The 17,665-nt window shown below is 48.1% G+C and overlaps 1 protein-coding gene across 3 annotated transcripts in view; it reads left to right on the forward strand.

The window, feature by feature from the left end:
* The window catches only part of DOCK2 (dedicator of cytokinesis 2), a 509,152-nt gene that overhangs the window by 27,256 nt on the left and 464,231 nt on the right, over window positions 1-17,665 (forward strand). For all 3 annotated transcript variants that reach the window (XM_039483819.1, XM_039483820.1, XM_039483824.1), the window contains exon 2: window positions 3,004-3,087. In XM_039483819.1, coding sequence (XP_039339753.1) covers window positions 3,004-3,087 — 84 coding nt within the window. The remainder of the gene's footprint in view (window positions 1-3,003; window positions 3,088-17,665) is intronic.

Consider the following 17,665-nt stretch of genomic DNA (forward strand, 5'->3'; position numbering starts at 1 on the left):
GGATGGAGGAGACAGGGGCAGGGTAAAGAACTAGCAATGGACCTCTCTCAGCCAAGGAAGGTAAGAGAAAGAACTACATGGAGAGCTGCAGGAAGGGTTCCTGAGGGAAGCTGCTGGAATTACTGAGCCGAGAAGGAGGTCTGTATAAGCCCTGAACCTGAGGGGAGAGACTACAGGTCAGGGAGACTTTGAGTCTGGAGCTAGAAAAGACTTTATATCAAGTTTATTTGGATTTAATAGAGTACAACCCCAACAGGGGAATTGTATCTTTACTTTTGCAATGCATGGAGTTCTTAAGGGGCCCTGAGAGAAGGAAACTTTTGGCAGGACACTGCAGTTGGCCAGCAGGGGGTGCTAAAGGGCAAGTACACCCTTTTATAGTAGGATGAACTTTGTTTACTTAAAGCTTAGAAATATAACAAACACTTTTTGCTTACACAATATTGTATCACTTCAAACAAATGTTAAATAACATACTATTAAATACACAATACTATAAATCATTCTAAGAGAAAGTAGCAGGTCTTAAGCCATTTGGGGAAGGAAATTCAGTTTAGTTTTTAGGTTGGAAATATAGGGGAATACCACCTACAAATCGATGACACTAGATAAATCAAAAGTCAGGGAAAATGCCTTTAACATGAGGAGTAAGGGAATGTGGCAAGTCCACAGATCTTGAAAAAATATGGGTAGGACTATGGGATAAGCTTTCAGGGAGAGAAGTGTTTCAGGTGATGGAAGGGGACACCGAGGGGAATGGAAAGCTTTCAAAAAGTTATTATTGGATGTACCATACTGAAAGCAACACAATATCACCAGCCCAAGGGTTCTCACACTTCATTGCGCTGCAACCCCCTTCTGACAACATAAATTACTATATGACCCCAGGAGGGCATGGGGGGGGGAGGGGGAAGAGGCAAAGCCTGAATCCCACTGTCCCGGGCAGCGGGGCTGAAGTCAGTCCAAGGGACTCAGTCCCAGGCGGAGAGGCCTGTAATCTGAGCTCTGCCACCCAGAGCTGGAACCCTCAGGCTTCGGCTTCATCCCCAGGCGGTGGGGCATAGACTTTGGCCCTGGGCTGAGCAAAGTCTAATGCCAGCCCTGGTGACCCCATTAAAATGGGGTCGTGACCCACTTTGGGGTCTTGACCGACAGTTTGAGGACTGCTGCCCTAGATGATGAAAACATGAGCAAGGAAGTCAAGAAAGTATTAACAGAACAAAGCCAAATGAAAGGAAGAATTTGGCCTATAAGAGGGATAGCTCAGTGGTTTGAGCATTAGCTTGCTAAAGCTGGGGTTGTGAGTTCAATCCTTGAGGAGGCCACTTAGGGATCTGGGGCAAAAAATTGGTCCTGCTAGTGAAGGCAGGGGGCTGGACTCAATGACCTTTCAGTTCTAGGAGATTGGTATATCTCCTATTATTATTATTAAGAGCTTTAAAAGAATAAAGTGGAGTTTCTTTTTCAAAGGAGTATGATGGACAGTATTCTGCTGTCAGCTACACCACTGCAACATGATAGCCTTATGAGAGGCAAAGTTGATCTCAGCAATATATATTTAAGATACAGCTTATTTACTTGAATTCATGGTCCTGTAACAGTAGGCCACAGGTGCCTTTCTGCTGCATGAATGCAAAGGGGAGCAAAATGGGACAGAAAAGCAGTTACGTGTGCTGAAGAGAAACTGTGCCTCTGGACCATGCTAATTTCAACTACAGACACTGCAAATTTGTGGGTTTGATGCACTCTGTGGTTTGTTTTGGGGGGGGGGGGGTGAGATGGGGTGTGGGGAGGAATAGGGATGTTCTGGGAGGAGAAGAGAATGGACCTAAAAAAAATGACTACTGAGTAGTGTGTACTTCAGTGTAGATCAGAGATTCTGCAATAGATATCTGCATTGAAGTTTTGATGCAACAAAGGTTTTAGCCCTACAAACATTTAACATAAGATCTCTGTGGGATGTTTATTAATTAGCCACACTCTCGCTATGTAGCATGTGCCTCTATCATCCAGCCCCCTAGGAGACTGCATAAACAAAAAGCCAAACACTTACCCTGCCAGCCCACATCCTGTAGGCCTCAAAGATAATGAACAACTGTTTGAAAAAGCCTGTTACAATGTTCTTGAAACCTGTTCCACTTCTCATCTTCATTTCTATGCTTTGAAACCACATTTGAATTACTTGCATTTGGTTAGCAAAATTGTTAGTATCTAGTATTTTTGTGGCAATTCAAATATCCTAAAAACAGTACAACTAGACTTATTCCACTTTCTTTGTATTAACCAATATTTTGCTTTAAGATTGAACTCTTTACCTTAGGAATATTTTTAGCTGGCTGAATTAATAAAATCATAGTCTGCAGGCATTTTTTTCTGCTGTTGAACATGAACTTCAATTGTGCATATATAATAGCTATTTAGACTTATATGCATGCATAAGTGTTCATTGTGTGCATATATTTAGAGTCAATGTTTGGATCATAGTAGGGACCCTAATGCATGCACAAAATAAACTCTGGATAAAACTCTGACCTAAACCACTCAATACATTGCATGTTTTGCTTTAACAACTATGTATAAGGGAAAAATACAAGCCCTGATTCAGCAAACACTAAAGCAAGTAATTAAAGTTAAGCACGTTCTTAAATGCTTGGCTGGATTTGGGCAGTGACCACCAAAGTATTTCCCACAACATTATCTTTAAATTCCTAGTGATGATCTTTTGAAAATGTATACACAATCCTTTTTTGACTACCAGCAATGCATGGCTTCTTTTTGCCTTTTTTCAGGTAGTGTTTAGTGTTTAGGTTAGATAAGAAAAGAAGAAACTTGTTTGCTGAAATCATAGCCCCATCATATAATTTATAATTTGTCTTGTTCTCCCTAGTCTATTCATTGTGGAGTCAAAATCTTAACATCACCCATAGCTTACTTTTCTATTTAATTGAAAAGTATGACTTGCTCTACTTGAATCATTGAATACTTTGTCCTTTAACTTTGCAGCCATATACAACTTTAAAGGTGCAGGAGAATCACAGTTACCCCTGCAGATTGGTGATGTGGTCCATATATTGGAGTCCTGTGAAGGTAAGTCACTTGCATTCAAAATATAGTGTCTCTTTTTAATTACTTGCATTGAAAACTTATGTTTATATCACATTTCCTCATGTGCTTTCTGCCATCAACCAGAATTACATTAACATATTCCTGGGAAAACAGGTCTAATTATTTATTAATGAATACTGTGGCAGTGTCCTTGGGAGTTCCTCCCAGTCTTGAACTCAGGGGGTCTTCTGTTGCTTCTCCTCTTTTTACCCTTACCCTCCTGAGACCTGCTGCCTTCCCTGCCGCTCTGCCTGGGAAGGGGCCTGCTGCTCTTCCCCTTCTCTCTCAGGTTCCCTCTCTCTCCTTCTCCCTCATCCTTCTGTCCAGTCTCAGCCCTCTAAGGTCTCAGGCTAGCTCACCCACTCCTTACAGCTGGCCTTCTCTCCTCTCCCCCTGCCTTCCCCCTCCCAGGCTTGGGGTTGGAAGGCTGACCTCCTCCTGGTCTGAGTCAGCTGGTCCTGACTAGTTCACAGCCTTTGATAAGACTGCTATCTTACACACTTGGGCCTGACTCCCTCTGCAACAGAGGTTGGTTCACAGACCCGCGCTCAGTTGCTAACATCCAGGCTACTTCACCTCTCCAGATGGACTCTGATGGCCTCACAAGTGTACCCTTCTGGTTTGGAAGGGCTTTGCCAGACACACACCACTTTCTCACGGACGAGGGCATTGCACCACACCTCTTCACCTCGTCACCACTCTGGGATTTCCAGAGAAGTGCAACCAGGGTAACCTTCAGTGGACAAGGGTTCAACCATACTTTCGGGTTGGTCTTTCTACTGTTTTGGTGCATCCACTTCACCAGGCGGATTCCTGGCTACGGGCGCAACAGCGCTTCGGGCAGGAGTTTCCAACCAGTTCTGAGGACACTCCTTCTTCCGCATTCAACATCATGTTGCAACCCAAACTCAACCCAACCTCCGAAGGCATCCTTCCGCAAGCAAAATTGTTCTTCCAGTCTGGAGCTAACAAGTCAGCACCCCCTCAGTGCACTGCAAATCTGCTTCCGCGTCTGCAGCCGCCCCTCCAGGTCGTCTGGACACTGTACCACGGGCTGGCCCCCTCAGCGCCGCATGTGTGCGAACCTGCTTGGGGGCCCCACAGGGGCCAGTCGCCTCCAACCCTGCCTATTGGGAGTCAGCTCTTGAGCTCTCCGGGGCCACCCTGTATTGCCTCAAACTGCTTGGTTTGTTCCAGCTGGCCCTACTCACCCCTCAGTCAGCCCGCTCTCAAGGGCCCAAGGGCCCAAGGCTGGTTTTTGGCATTTGGTTCTTGCCTCAGGTTCCTCAAGGTCCTCAGTGTCCCAGGCGTCTTCCCCCGTGCCTCCCCAAATAGTTTGTCCATGAGCCGTTGGAATCTTGCAATCAAGATGGTGACTAGACTTTCCCCATAGTATTGCAACAGGTCAGCGTTGCGGCCGAAGGCCGTCTTCTCTTTGTAAACACGGCCACCTGACAGTTTGAGGGAGTCCTCTGGAGTTGAAGGGACAGTCGGAGGAATGGCTAATAACAGTCAGTCAATTAGCTCATCTACCCGTCAAGTCGGGCGAATCAATGGCCACTATCATTCAGTAACCTCATCTACCGGGGTACAGGATACCTGCCTTAGTCAGTTTCATGAGTCATCTTCGTATCATTACCATCAATTCCCGGCAATATCCCTCTGGGACCACGACCACTGACACTTGACCATGTTCAGTTTCGGAGACGACTACTTCAATGACCCCTACCCACACATTCTTGACTTCTGGCTTGTGGACTCATCCATGTGGCTTTACATTCCTGCCTGGCGGCTTTACCTTCACCTGGCCCTGTGCCTGCGTGCTTTTCCTGTTGCCTCACTCCACCCTTTGTTTGGTCCCTGATCTGGCCTGGGGCCATCGATCCTGTTGATTTGAGGGTGCTGGTCCCAGTTGGATTCTGGCCAGGCGATCACCTCCGGCAGGTGCTTCTCAGGTTGAGATAGACCACATCCTTCCACATGTTCTCTATCTGCCAAGGTTTTTGACATTCCATGATAAATTCCCTTCCTCCCAGCGTCCGGCTTCCTCATCTGGCTGTTGCTGGAATCATTCACCGGGGTCGTCCATCCTGGAATCGCTTCTCTGCTCCTGGCTTGCAATCTTTATCTCGCGTGCCATCCATCCTGGTCTGTTATCCTGCTTCCTTTGATTGTAAATGGCTTGTTTGGCCCCTTGTGTGGGTACCCATGTGTTTCCATGTGTTGTATGTGGCTATCCTGTCTTTGGCCTGCAACACATGCTCTCATCAATCCTCTTTTTGGCCATTCTGTTATTTTGCTCACCTTTTGGCTTTATATAACAATTCTAGTATGGGGGTGGCAGACCGACCGGGGTGGCTCCAGGGGAAAACCCAGTCGGGTCCAAGCCCCTCCCTCCTCGCAATGTCCCAAGGCGGTAGCCAGTTTCCAGGTGTCCCTGTTCACCTCCATATGCGCTCCAATCTGTCTCACCACATCTTCTCCCTCATTCCCTTTAAACTGTTCATGTTCTGCCATCGCCATGTCGATGATAGACTGATGTCCAATTAGGGTAGATCTCTGGGAGCATTATAGGCAGCTTCCTTAATTTGTGATCTCAAGGGATTCTTCTCTGATCTCCACTCAAATTTTTAGGTATTCCTCTTCCTAAAAAATGGTCTTTTAGCTATGGTTATGGGGTCTTGGGAATCTAGGTCTTGGGCTTATAATGGGGTGGGATGGTGGGCTTGTGATGGTGGGCTGCTGGGATCTTGGTGGGCCCTACTAGGTTTCCAACCATCCAACCAAGGGAGCTCCTTCATCGGGGGAAGGGTACCAAGGTACCCAAGGCTGGTCGGGGGCCGTGGGGGTCACTAATCGGGAGAGAGGCACTATATCGGCACGCCGCATATGGTCGGGGCAAAAAGGCTCTGCAGAATTCGACACCGGGGTTTAGGTCCCCAGATGTCCCCATTCCCATAGCTCTGTGGCCTCTCTGATGTTCCATCACGCTTCTTATCTGTTCGGCTGTGGCTAGGGAGCTGTGCTTGACTGCGTACAGCTCTGGTACACTAGATCTACTGCATCTTCTTCTCTGAATCTGCTGATCCTTGGCTGGGCCCTTCCCTTCTTTCATTCCCACTACTTCCTTCTTGATGTACTGGTTTCTGTCTGTGGCCCCGATTCACACTCACCCCCAAAATTCCAACCTTATGAAAATTTTCTCTCCCACTTGGCCTCCCTATATTTGGGTTCTATTCAAGGGTGAAGGCTGAAGGGCTCTGAACTCTCCCCTCTCCTCCTGCCCCCCCCCCCCTCCCTCCCAGGGGGTCCGGGCGGCCTGACCCCTCCTACGAAGGCTGTCTTGCTCCTGGTCTTGCTCGTTCTCTCGCTCCCCTCTCCCTCCTTTTCTTTCGCCGAGTCTTCCTCCTTTTTCCAGGGGGCGAAATTAATCCTGAGCAAATTCTGAAGCTGGGGGGGGGGCCCCTCTGAGCTGGCCCATGGCTTTTCTGGGGTGTTCTCTCCCTGGCTCCTCTGTCAGTAGAGACTGCCACCCCGGAAGTCTCGTGGGATGAGGGAGGGTAGGGGGGAGGGGACACCCCCCCACCCACCCACCTGGGTGGGGTTTTCCTATTTCACTTTTTTGGTCGTCGGATGGTCGGGTAGTAATTGACACAGGATATTCCTGTGCGTGCGCTTTTCCGGGATAGTTGATCACACCCGACCAGCTTTCGAGACAAGCGCGGACCACTGCTTCCTGAGTCCTGACTAATGCGCTTTATACCTTTTTTCACATTTTTTAAAACTCTACTATATAGGTCCCATCAGCATTCTTACTAGACCAGGTCTCTACTGTCTTTTAGGCTCTTTCTAGAGGCACCACATTCTCTCTCTAGGTTTGGGGATTTGCATTGGGCTATGCTATCTCTCTCTCTCCACAGCATGCATCGTATCTCCTCGGGCAGGCATTCTTTTTTTCTGTGAGGCTCCCCCCCTGCCATCTCCCAGGCCTCAGGTCCCTCTCTGAGTACTTTTCTCTCCTTCGTCTTCCATAGTGGCCCTTCGGCCTCCCAGTTTCGGGCTCTTGACTGGTGGTGGATAGACCTGTCTCTCTTCCTCTCCCCATCCTCGTGCTGTTCCTGTGCGTCGAGTGACTCTCGCACCTCTGCTGTCTCATCAGCTCATCATAGATCATTGATCATGACCCATGACCCATCTCCTTGGTAGCCTCCTGTAGCCCTCTAGCCCTCTCATGTACCTGTCCGACCCGCTCGCGGCGGCGTGGTCTCCACTTCTAGCCAGCCGGGCCAGGTGATGGCCAGTCGGGGATAGGGCTTTGTTGGCTCCGGTTTTTTGGGACCCAACCTCTGGGGATCTCAGCCTTTTGCTCGCCCGCCACGCGCCGCCATCTCCGCCTTAGCTGGGAGTAATCTCTGGTCACTGTTGTATGTGCGTCATAAATATGCTTTCTGCTTTCCCCACACAGAAAAGGTGCCAGGGATACTGGCCCACTGGTCTGGGGCCAGGCCTCCGCCCGGCGTCTCTCTCTCCGACGACGCGAGCTCCACGCCATCCATCCTCATCTCGTCTGTTTCTGTAAGTAGCGGCTTGCGTGCAGGGCCCATGGGGGGGGGGCGGCGGGCGGTAGGGGTGGCTTTAGCTGGTTCACAACCCCATGCCTCAGTGGCTCGATCCTGAGCCTGCTGGGCTCATCAGAGTTGATTTGTCTCCTGGCTGCATTCGCACTGCCTCCTGCTGGGCAGCCATCTGCACCCTGGTAGCTTCTTGTTGGGCAGCAGTAGCCTGCACCAATCTCTTCTAGATCTCCATTTTTTTTTTTTTGTGTTTTGCCCTGCTTGTTTCGGTTTTTGCAAAGTCTCACTCAAAATCCACTTCTGACACCACGTGTGCAAAGTCTCTCAGTCTCCCCAGCCTCTGCTGTTTTTAGCTGAGGAGACCAGTGCTATGAGGCAGTCCAGACCAGGGAAGTCTGTCCCCTGTCTTCTTCCCATCATTCTTAGTTAAAGTATAATTTTACCCTTGAGAGCTGCCCTGCCGCCCTCCCCTCTCCCTGGGGGGGGAGGCTGCTTCACCTCCTGGCAGCCGCAGCCTCTCTCTCTCTCTCTCCTTCCTTCCTTCCTTCCCCCCCTTTAAGGTTTAAAAGGTCTCAGGCAGCTTAGAATCAGCTGCTGGGGTCAACCCTCCTCAGGTAGCTCACAGCTCTCAGCTAATAATTTACTCTGTAACCCCCTTTCAGCTGAGCTGTTGCTGACCTGTTGTGCCTCTCTCTTTGATAAGGAGGGAGAGGAGTTTAAACACTCTGGGGGGACTGACTCCCCCTCTTGCAACTGTCTGTCCTGAGTTTATCACAATACTTTTTAAATCTTGGAAGTAAACTAAGCTGTTTCCTAACTGCTTATTTCAGTTGACCATTCAACTTGCAATAAAGCATCAATCGCTTTCATTGGACAGTCGTCTTTATTTTATTGGTTTCAATACATAGAATATACTAATGCAAGTCACCTGAAACCTACCACATGATTATGAAGCCAGTTTATCACCTGTGTGTGTGGGAAAAGCCTGGTTAGCATGAAAGGATTTAGTTAATTTCAACTTCAGGTTTTTCATCTAATTAGTAGTAAAGGAAAGAGGGTATTCAACTTATTTTCCCTTCCCCTACTTCCCTTCAACCTGTGAGTATACTGATGAGAGCTACACAGATGTTAAGATGATCATAGACATTGTCTTACATCTAGATCTACCTGTTCGACCAAGAAGCACATAATGTACTATAACTACAGAAAACAACATTTAATATTGTAAGAGTTTCAAAACCAGGATAGTTCCTGCTGCACTTGGTTAGTCTAAATTTGCCTTCTTTGGGTCAGAGTATATTCATCCTTGGGCCTCTGTTGTCAGAAATGTTAAAGTGCATGTGGTTTTCATGCAAAACATTAAGGATGAAGGAATCCAGGTAGATAAAGAGTTGAGGTTGTTGTCAGCCCCTCTTAGGTGCACTATGCTTATCTGATGGAAGAATTGAGTTTTGAAGATAATACATGGGTTGTATGTGTGTGAGGTTTATTATGTTTTAAAACTCTCACTTAACACAAAGAACTTCTTTAATACATAATATTTCACTCTTCTTGTATGTCAGAGCTGCCTTACAAGAAATACTTTTTAGAAATCAAAACATCTCACTCCATTTACCTCAAGCATCAAACAATGATTATTAGCATGCATTAAATAACGCTGGGCAAAATTTAAAACTAGTGGCACATCATTAACATTGAATGTGTTGCTCCAACTTATTGGTGTATGTGGACCTACCTGACAAAGGGGTGGAAGTAAGACAGAACTAAGATGGGAAGATGCAAAAAGGAATAAAATAAGACTGGAACTTGCAGCAAACTTGTGGTGATAAATTCATTGCTTATGCTAGAGATAGATAAGGCCATGCTGGAGTCAAACCAGATATGCTCCATGAAATTGTCAAAGCCAGTGAGATGTCATATTTTTCACTAGGCAAAACTGAGAGTTACTTGGTTTGGCCCTGAAGCTAAACAAATCCACCTCACTTTAGCTTAAAGCTAAGTCCAGACTTGCATGAAAGGTGTATTTATCTTAGTAAAACATTTTGATGAATGTGGTCTGAGTGGAAATTTGGTGAGAATCTCAAGGACTGTAAAGTTGTTTTAATATAAATATCTTGCATGACTGTACCCTATTAGATATTTAAAACCTTTTAATGCCTTTGGCTTCTATTGGGTAAAATAAGTGTTAACTGTAAAAAAAGAAAAAAAGTTTCCTGATATTTTAGACTGGATATGCTCTGCCCTAGAGTCCTCTGAGAGAAGAGGCTCTATCTGCTTACTTTGTGCCACTTAGGCTGAATCTATACTGCATGCTTCTTTTGGTGACTTTTTGAGTATGCACTCAGGGCAGCTCCACTAGTACTCGTTTAAAGTAGCAGTGTAGATGGCGAGGCACGAGTTAGGCAAGTAGAGTACAGATATGCTACAAGGGTGTGGGTATGTAACTGAGTCAATACCCCAAACAGCTCTCTGCTTTCCCAACTACTGCGACTTCCATCTACACTGCTATTTTTAGCTGTGTAATATCCTGTGGCTGGAGCCTTTCCCTCCTGCCATGAGGGTGGAGGGGAGGAGTGTAGCTGTACTGGTGGAGAAGATCAGGTGGTAGTCTGTAAGCTGTCTCCCGAAACTCTCAGGAGAGGAGTGAGTGGCCATTTGCAGTGGTTCTCCTTCGAATGTATGCATACATTCCATTGCAGGTGTGTGTGTGCCCAATGCACCTGAGTTGAAGATTTTTGCCAGTAGTACCACTAGGTGGCATATGTACCCCAGCTCTCCTTGTCTGCCATCTCCTCTCAGTGAAAGTTGGAGTTCTCTGTGTCTGTTTGCTTTGGTTAGCCAGTGTAGTCTGAAAATCTTTGCATGTATAGAACAAAAAAGCAGAGGGACTTCTGTCTAGAAGTTCACCTGATAAAAGAGGAATGTGTCCTGCGTTGAAACCAGATCCCAAACATGAGGTGACGGATTTTAAATCCATGAGGAATGTTCTTCCAGCCACCAGCAACTCAAAGCAGAAGTCAGGTGAAAAACAATGCTTTTCATCTTCACCATTGCCACCTTGAAGCTTTCTGATGATGACAAGTGCTCAAAATCTCAATCTTCTCAGAAGAAACCTCCCAGTAAGTCCTCCAATACTGGTTTGAGGTATCATAAACGTAAGTACTCTCCAGCTCTGTCAGAGGATGCATCATGGACTCCGGCTCCTTCAGGGCCCATCAAGTCTGGTGCATTTAGTTAGTCAGTCAGTCTCTAAACCTGAAGTCCAACCCAGTGATGGCAGTGCTTTCCTGTCCACAACCACTGGGTCACATGGCCTTGTGCACATATGTAACTCAGCATACCAGGCTTAACCTTCACTGTTAACAGGCTTTGCTCCATTTTGTTTTTTCGTTTGACCAGACAACCTTTGGTCATGCTCATTTGTGTACCTGAATGAGTGTTTCAGTCTCTGAACTGGTGGCTGTACACTTGTAATATGTGCAAAGGGGTCCCATTTCTATCTCCAGAACCAACTAGAACTCTGGTTACAGATGCATCTACCAAAGGCTGGGGGTCTGCCTCAGTTGACTTCATGCACAAGCTGAGGTCTCTCTGCATATAGATGTGAAGTTCCATGCTATCTGTTGGGTCTGTGAAACATTTATGTCTTTCATCAGGATCTAGTTGGTGCAAGTCCTTACAGACAACACCACTGCCATGTTTTATCTCCACAGCTGTGGGGAAGGGTATGGATATGTGCAAGAGTGACTCGTCTATATCAGGAGGCTATCCACTTGTGGAACCTATGCATAAGAACCAAAGTTTCCTCAAGATAGTTCCATCTTCTGGGAGTGAGGAATGCCACTGCAGATTCCCTTGGCTGGGCTTTTTGCAGACTACCACAAGTGGTCAATCAGAAAGGACATCACCCTCCAGATCTTCCATCAGTCAGGATACCTGGAAATAGACTTGTTCACTACCAACTTGAACAACAAATTCAAGAACTTTTGCTCCAGCCTGAGTTGCAGTCTGTGTTCCTTAACAGATGACTGGTCAATGGGAGAAGAAATACATCTGCTATATGCATTTCCTCCAGTCCCTCTCATCCCAAGGCTACTCAGGAGGATGAAAACAGACAAAACAACATTTATCTGGGGGTATGTCTACACTACCAGAGTAGTTCGATTCTACTTAAATCGAATTTGTGGAACCGATATTACGAAGTTGAACATGTGTATCCACACTAAGGACAGTAATTCGACTTTGTGAGTCCACACTAATGGGGCAAGCGTCGACATTGGAAGCGATGCACTGTGGGCAGCTATCCCACAGTTCCCGCAGTCCCCGCTGCCCATTGGAATTCTGGGTAGAGCCCCCAATGCCTACTGGGGGAAAAATGTGTTGAGGGTGGTTTTGGGTAACTGTCATCATTCAACCGTCACTCCCGCCGGCGGGCAATCAGTTCGTGCACTTTTCTGGTGAGTGACAGTGCGGACGCCACAGCACTGCGAGCATGGAGCCCGCTGTGATCATTGCTGCAGTTATGGCCATTGTCAACTCCTCGCACCTTATTGTCCACCTTTTTCACAGTCAGATGCTGAGAAATCGGGCGAGGAGGCTACAGCAGCGCGGTGAGGACATGAAGTCAGAGAGTGGCACAGGCCTCTCACACAGCATGGTACCCCGCGCTGTGGAGATCATGGTGGCAATGGGTCATGTTCATGCTATGGAACGGCGATTCTGGGCCCGGGAAACAAGCACGGACTGGTGGGACCGAATAGTGCTGCAGGTCTGGGATGAATCACAGTGGCTGCGAAACTTTAGGATGCGTAAGGGAACTTTCCTTGAACTGTGTGAGTTGCTGTCCCCTGCCCTGAAGCGCAAGGACACCCGCATGCGAGCAGCCCTGACTGTGCAGAAGCGAGTGGCCATAGCCCTCCGGAAACTTGCAATGCCAGACAGCTACCGGTCAGTAGCGAACCACTTTGGCATGGGCAAATCTACCGTGGGGGTTGCTGTGATGCAAGTAGCCAACGCAATCGTCGAGCTACTGCTCTCAAAGGTAGTGACCTTGGGAAACGTTCAGGTCATCATACATGGCTTCGCCGCGATGGGATTCCCAAACTGCGGTGGGGCTATAGATGGAACTCACATCCCTATCCTGGGACCGGACCACCAGGCCAGCCAGTATATTAACCGAAAGGGCTACTTTTCAATGGTGCTGCAAGCACTGGTGGACCATAGGGGACGTTTTACCAACATCAACGTCGGATGGCTGGGCAAGGTTCATGATGCGCGTGTTTTCAGGAACTCTGGTCTGTTTACACGCCTGCAGGAAGTTATTTTCTTCCCGGACCACAAAATAACTGTTGGGGATGTGGAGATGCCTATAGTGATCCTCGGGGACCCAGCCTACCCGCTAATGCCCTGGCTCATGAAGCCCTATACAGGCGCCCTGGACAGTGACAAAGAACTCTTCAACTACTGGCTGAGCAAGTGCAGAATGGTGGTGGAGTGTGCTTTTGGACATCTCAAGGGGAGATGGAGAAGCTTACTGACTCGCTCAGATCTCAGCGAAACCAATATCCCCATTGTTATTGCAGCTTGCTCTGTGCTCCACAATCTCTGTGAGAGCAAGGGGGAGACCTTTATGGCGGGATGGGAGGTTGAGTCAAATAGCCTGGCTGCTGATTATGCCCAGCCAGACAGCCATGAGATTAGAAGAGCCCAGCGGGAAGCGCTGTGCATCTGGGAGGCTTTGAAAGCTAGGTTCCTCAGGGAGCAGGGTAACCTGTGACTATTAAGTTTGTTTACAGAGAAGCTGAACCTGCCCCCGTTTCTTTACCCAGCTAATGTTGACTATCCTCTGCAGTTACATACCCCGTTCACCCCGTTCCCCCACTTCCAACACACGCTTAAAAATAAAATACATGGAACTTTGTTAATTAACACCGTTTTCTTTATTACTGATTTCGCGGTAAAGGGTTGAAACTGGGACGCAGACTGGGACGCAGTGGTGGACTGGTTGTGGTGGGTAGGGTGTGTAGTGATGTAAAGACCGCTTCTAAACTCGAGGAATGACAGGCTCCTGCTCCTAGAGCGGTCCGCAGTGGTGGACTGGTTGTTTCAACGGAGCCTGCCACCCCTCCTTTTCGGGACTCTGTGTGGGGGGGCTATGTGACTTTGTGGCGGGGGAGGACGGTTTCAGATCCCCTGCTGCGTGGCTCTGTGATCCAGGATAAGGATCGCTGCATAAGATCTCTAACTACCCTCCCCTGCCACAAAGTCACATAGCCCCCCTCCACCCCCCCGAATATGGAAACCACCTCCCAGACTGACCAGGGTGCCTACTGACTGCACTGTGTGTGTGACCTGCTGCTGAACCTGCCCCAGTGTCTGTACCCTGGTAAAGGTGACTGTCCTGTCCAATTACCAACCCCCTTCCCCCCCTTCAAACACAGTCTCCTCTAAAAGAACATGACAGAAACAGTAATTAACAGAAAAGTATTTTTTATTATCAACTAGACGTTTAGGGATGAAACTGGGACGGGGGCTTGGGTGAGGTGGGAAGGAAAGGACTTATCAGCATTTTGGGAATGAGAGCCTTCTTGTACTTGAGCACTCTGCAGGGGTGGAGTGACAGTTTTCACGGCCCCTGCCGCCCCTCCTTCTTGGTACTTTGGGTGAGGGGGGTATGGGACTTTGTGGCGGGGGAGGGCGGTTAGAGAGAGACTGCAGTGGGGCTCTGTCCTCCTGCCTCCGGTCCTGCAGAACATCCACAAGGCACCGGAGCATGTCCGTTTGCTCCCCCAGTAGTCCAAGCAGTGTTTGAATCGCCAGCTGGTCTTCCTGCCGCCACCTGCCCTCCCGTTCGCTGTGTGAGCGCTGGTACTGAGAAATGTTCTCCCTCCACTGGGTCTGCTGGGCCGCCTCGGCTCGGGAGCAGCCCATAAGTTCTGAGAACATCTCGTCCCGTGTCCTTTTCTTTCGCCACCTAATCTGCGCCAGCCTCTGTGAGGGGGATGCTGGGGTAGGTTGGAAGACAGCCGCAGCTGTTTGATGGGGAAAAGGGAGTGAATTCCTTACAAAGATACATTTTTGCGAACAATGAACATAGTCTAGTCTGTTTCTGAACAAGACCATGCACAGCACCGATCTCATGCTCACTCAGGACAAGGTCGACTTTTCGGCCTTCGCATTCAGTGCCTGGGGTCTTTCAGTGGAGATCAGACAAGCGGGGCAGGACAGCAGAATTCGTGTTGCAGGCAGACATGGTAAGCCGCAGACTTTTGGCTGCTTAAAACTTAATTTATAGCAGTGCCCTCCTTTCACGGTCAGAGCAATGCTCCTAGCGTTGGCCAGTTCCTGCTGCCGGCAATCCAGAAAGCATGCACTCTGCCCCTGTCCCACCCCCTCGAGGCTGTCCCCGGGAAAGATTCCTGTATGCTGCCCCTGTCCCACCTCCACCGCGTGGCTGTAAACCACCGGTTACAGTTATGTAAAGGAACAGGCAAGCAGTCCCAATCCTAACATTCCCCTAATTCAAAGCAGGTCACCATGAGCGACATCACCCTGATGAGGATCGCTGCCACAGAGAAAGACCGCATGCTGCGTGAAAGCCAGCAAAAAACAGGGCCCTATGCTGCCATGCTCTGCGAGGCTATGATCCCAGAGTACCAGAGGATAGCCTGGCGCGGAAGAGTGTGCTACCACGGAGGACCCAATAAGGCCGCTCTCCCCAGGAACCTCATGTGGAGGATTTTCGATTACCTCCAGGAGAGCTTCGTGGAGATCTCCGAAGAGGATTTCTGTTCTATCAACGTTCATATTGACCTTCTTTTCGCATAGTTAATATTTCTGTTCTGTTAGAAATAAATGTTTACATGTTTAAAGCACTTACCGACTGATCCTTCCCCTGATTCAGGGTCCGGGTTAACGGCTGGGGAGGGTTGGTATGGGATCTCCGTGAGGGTGATGAAGAGATCCTGGCTGTCGGGGAAATCAGTGTTGTAAGCGCTTTCGACTGCCTCGTCCTCGTTATCTCCTTCCTCATCTTCCCCGTCTGCGAACATCTCCGAGGAACCGTCCGTCAACACTATCCCATCCTCAGAGTCCACGGTCAGTGGTGGGGTAGTCGTGGCGGCCGCACCTAGAATGGAATGCAGTGCCTCGTAGAAACGGCATGTCTGGGGCTGGGATCCGGAGCGTCCGTTTGCCGCTTTGGTCTTCTGGTAGCCTTGTCTCAGCTCCTTGATTTTCACGCGGCACTGCGTTGCATCCTGGCTGTATCCTCTGTATGTCATGGCTTTGGAGATCTTCTCGTAGATCTTCGCATTCCGTTTTTTGGAGCGCAGCTCCGAAAGCACAAACTCATCACCCCACACAGTGATCGGATCCAAGACTTCCCGATCAGTCCATGCTGGGGCCCTCTTTCTATTCTGAGATTGCATGGACACCTCTGCTGGAGAGCTCTGCATCGTTGCCGGTGCTGCTGAGCTCGCCCCGATGTCCAACCAGGAAATGAGATTCAAACTGGCCAGACAGGAAAAGGAATTCAAATTTTCCCGGGGCTTTTCCTGTGTGGCTGGTCAGAGCATCCGAGCTCGGACTGCTGTCCAGAGCGTCAACAGAGTGGTGCCCTGTGGGATAGCTCCTGGAGCTATTAGTGTCGAATTCCATCCACACCTACCTTAATTCGACATGGCCATGTCGAATTTAGCGCTACTCCCCTCGTCGGGGAGGAGTACAGAAATCGAACTAAAGAGACCTTTATGTCGAACTAAATAGCTTCGTTGTATGGATGGGTGCATGGTTAATTCGATTTAACGCTGCTAAATTCGACATAACCTCCTAGTGTAGACCAGGCCTTAGTGGCACTTGTCTGGCCAAGATAGTACTGGTTCATAGGCCTACACCAGCTTTCAATCAGGCCACCTAACTTCACTTTGAGTCAGGGATCTGCTATCTCAGAACCAGGGCTGATCTCCACACTACAGCCTCCAATCTCTCCACCTCACTGCATGGATAAGCTCTAGTTAAATGCTTGTGAAAAACTGAGCTACAGAGATGTCCAAAATGTCTTTGTGAGCAGCAGGAAGGATTCTGCTAGAGCCACATCCACAGTTAAATGGAGGTGTGTATCCATCTGAACAATCTCAGCATTTATCACCCCCAGCTACAGGACTCTAGTCATATACTGGATTACTTATTGCATTTGAAGCCATCTGGCCTTTCAGTTCTTAGAGTTCACCTGGCTTCCATATCTGCAGTCCATCTGCCAGTTAGAGGGGTTTTCTGTTTTCTCTCATCCTTCGGTATCCAGATTTCTGAAAAAACTAGTCCATGTTTATTATCCAGTATCTGACCAGGTACCATCATGGGATCTTAATCTAGTCTTTAAAGGCCAATGGACTCTTTAAAACCCCTAGTGACGTCACCATTGTATTTCTGGAGGCAATAACTTCTGTAAGAAGAGTGTCTCAGCTACGAGTTTTGCTACTGTCCTTAATTTTTTTTCCCTATGAATGAGGAGAAGGTTCCTTTCAGATGACATCCTAAGTTCATTGAAAATGTGATGTCATCTTTTCATCAGAACCAATCTATTCATCTTCCAGTGTTTTCCACAAAACCTCATTTTTCCAAATGAAGAAAGACTTCATACCTTGGATGTTCACAAAACTTTGCTGTTCCACCTTGATCACACTGTTGTTCAGTGTGATCCCAGGCTCTTTATAGCCTATGCAGAGAGAGTCAAAGGACCAATCAGTGATAGCTCAACATATCTCACTGGATCTCTGACAGTATCAAACTTGATTACAATCTTGCAAAAATCTCTCCACCACCAAAAAAACCTCCCAAACAAACACACCCAACTCATGCCCCCAGGGCTCAGTCCACTTCCTTTGTATTGTTGAACAGTGTTTTGATAACAGATATCTGTAAAGCAGCAACGTGGTCATTTGTACATAACAGGCTTCTCGAACAGCCGAGCTTCATCAAGTCAGCAT

The sequence above is a fragment of the Mauremys reevesii genome, linkage group 8, assembly GCF_016161935.1.
Source record: "Mauremys reevesii isolate NIE-2019 linkage group 8, ASM1616193v1, whole genome shotgun sequence".
NCBI lineage: Eukaryota > Metazoa > Chordata > Testudines > Geoemydidae > Mauremys > Mauremys reevesii.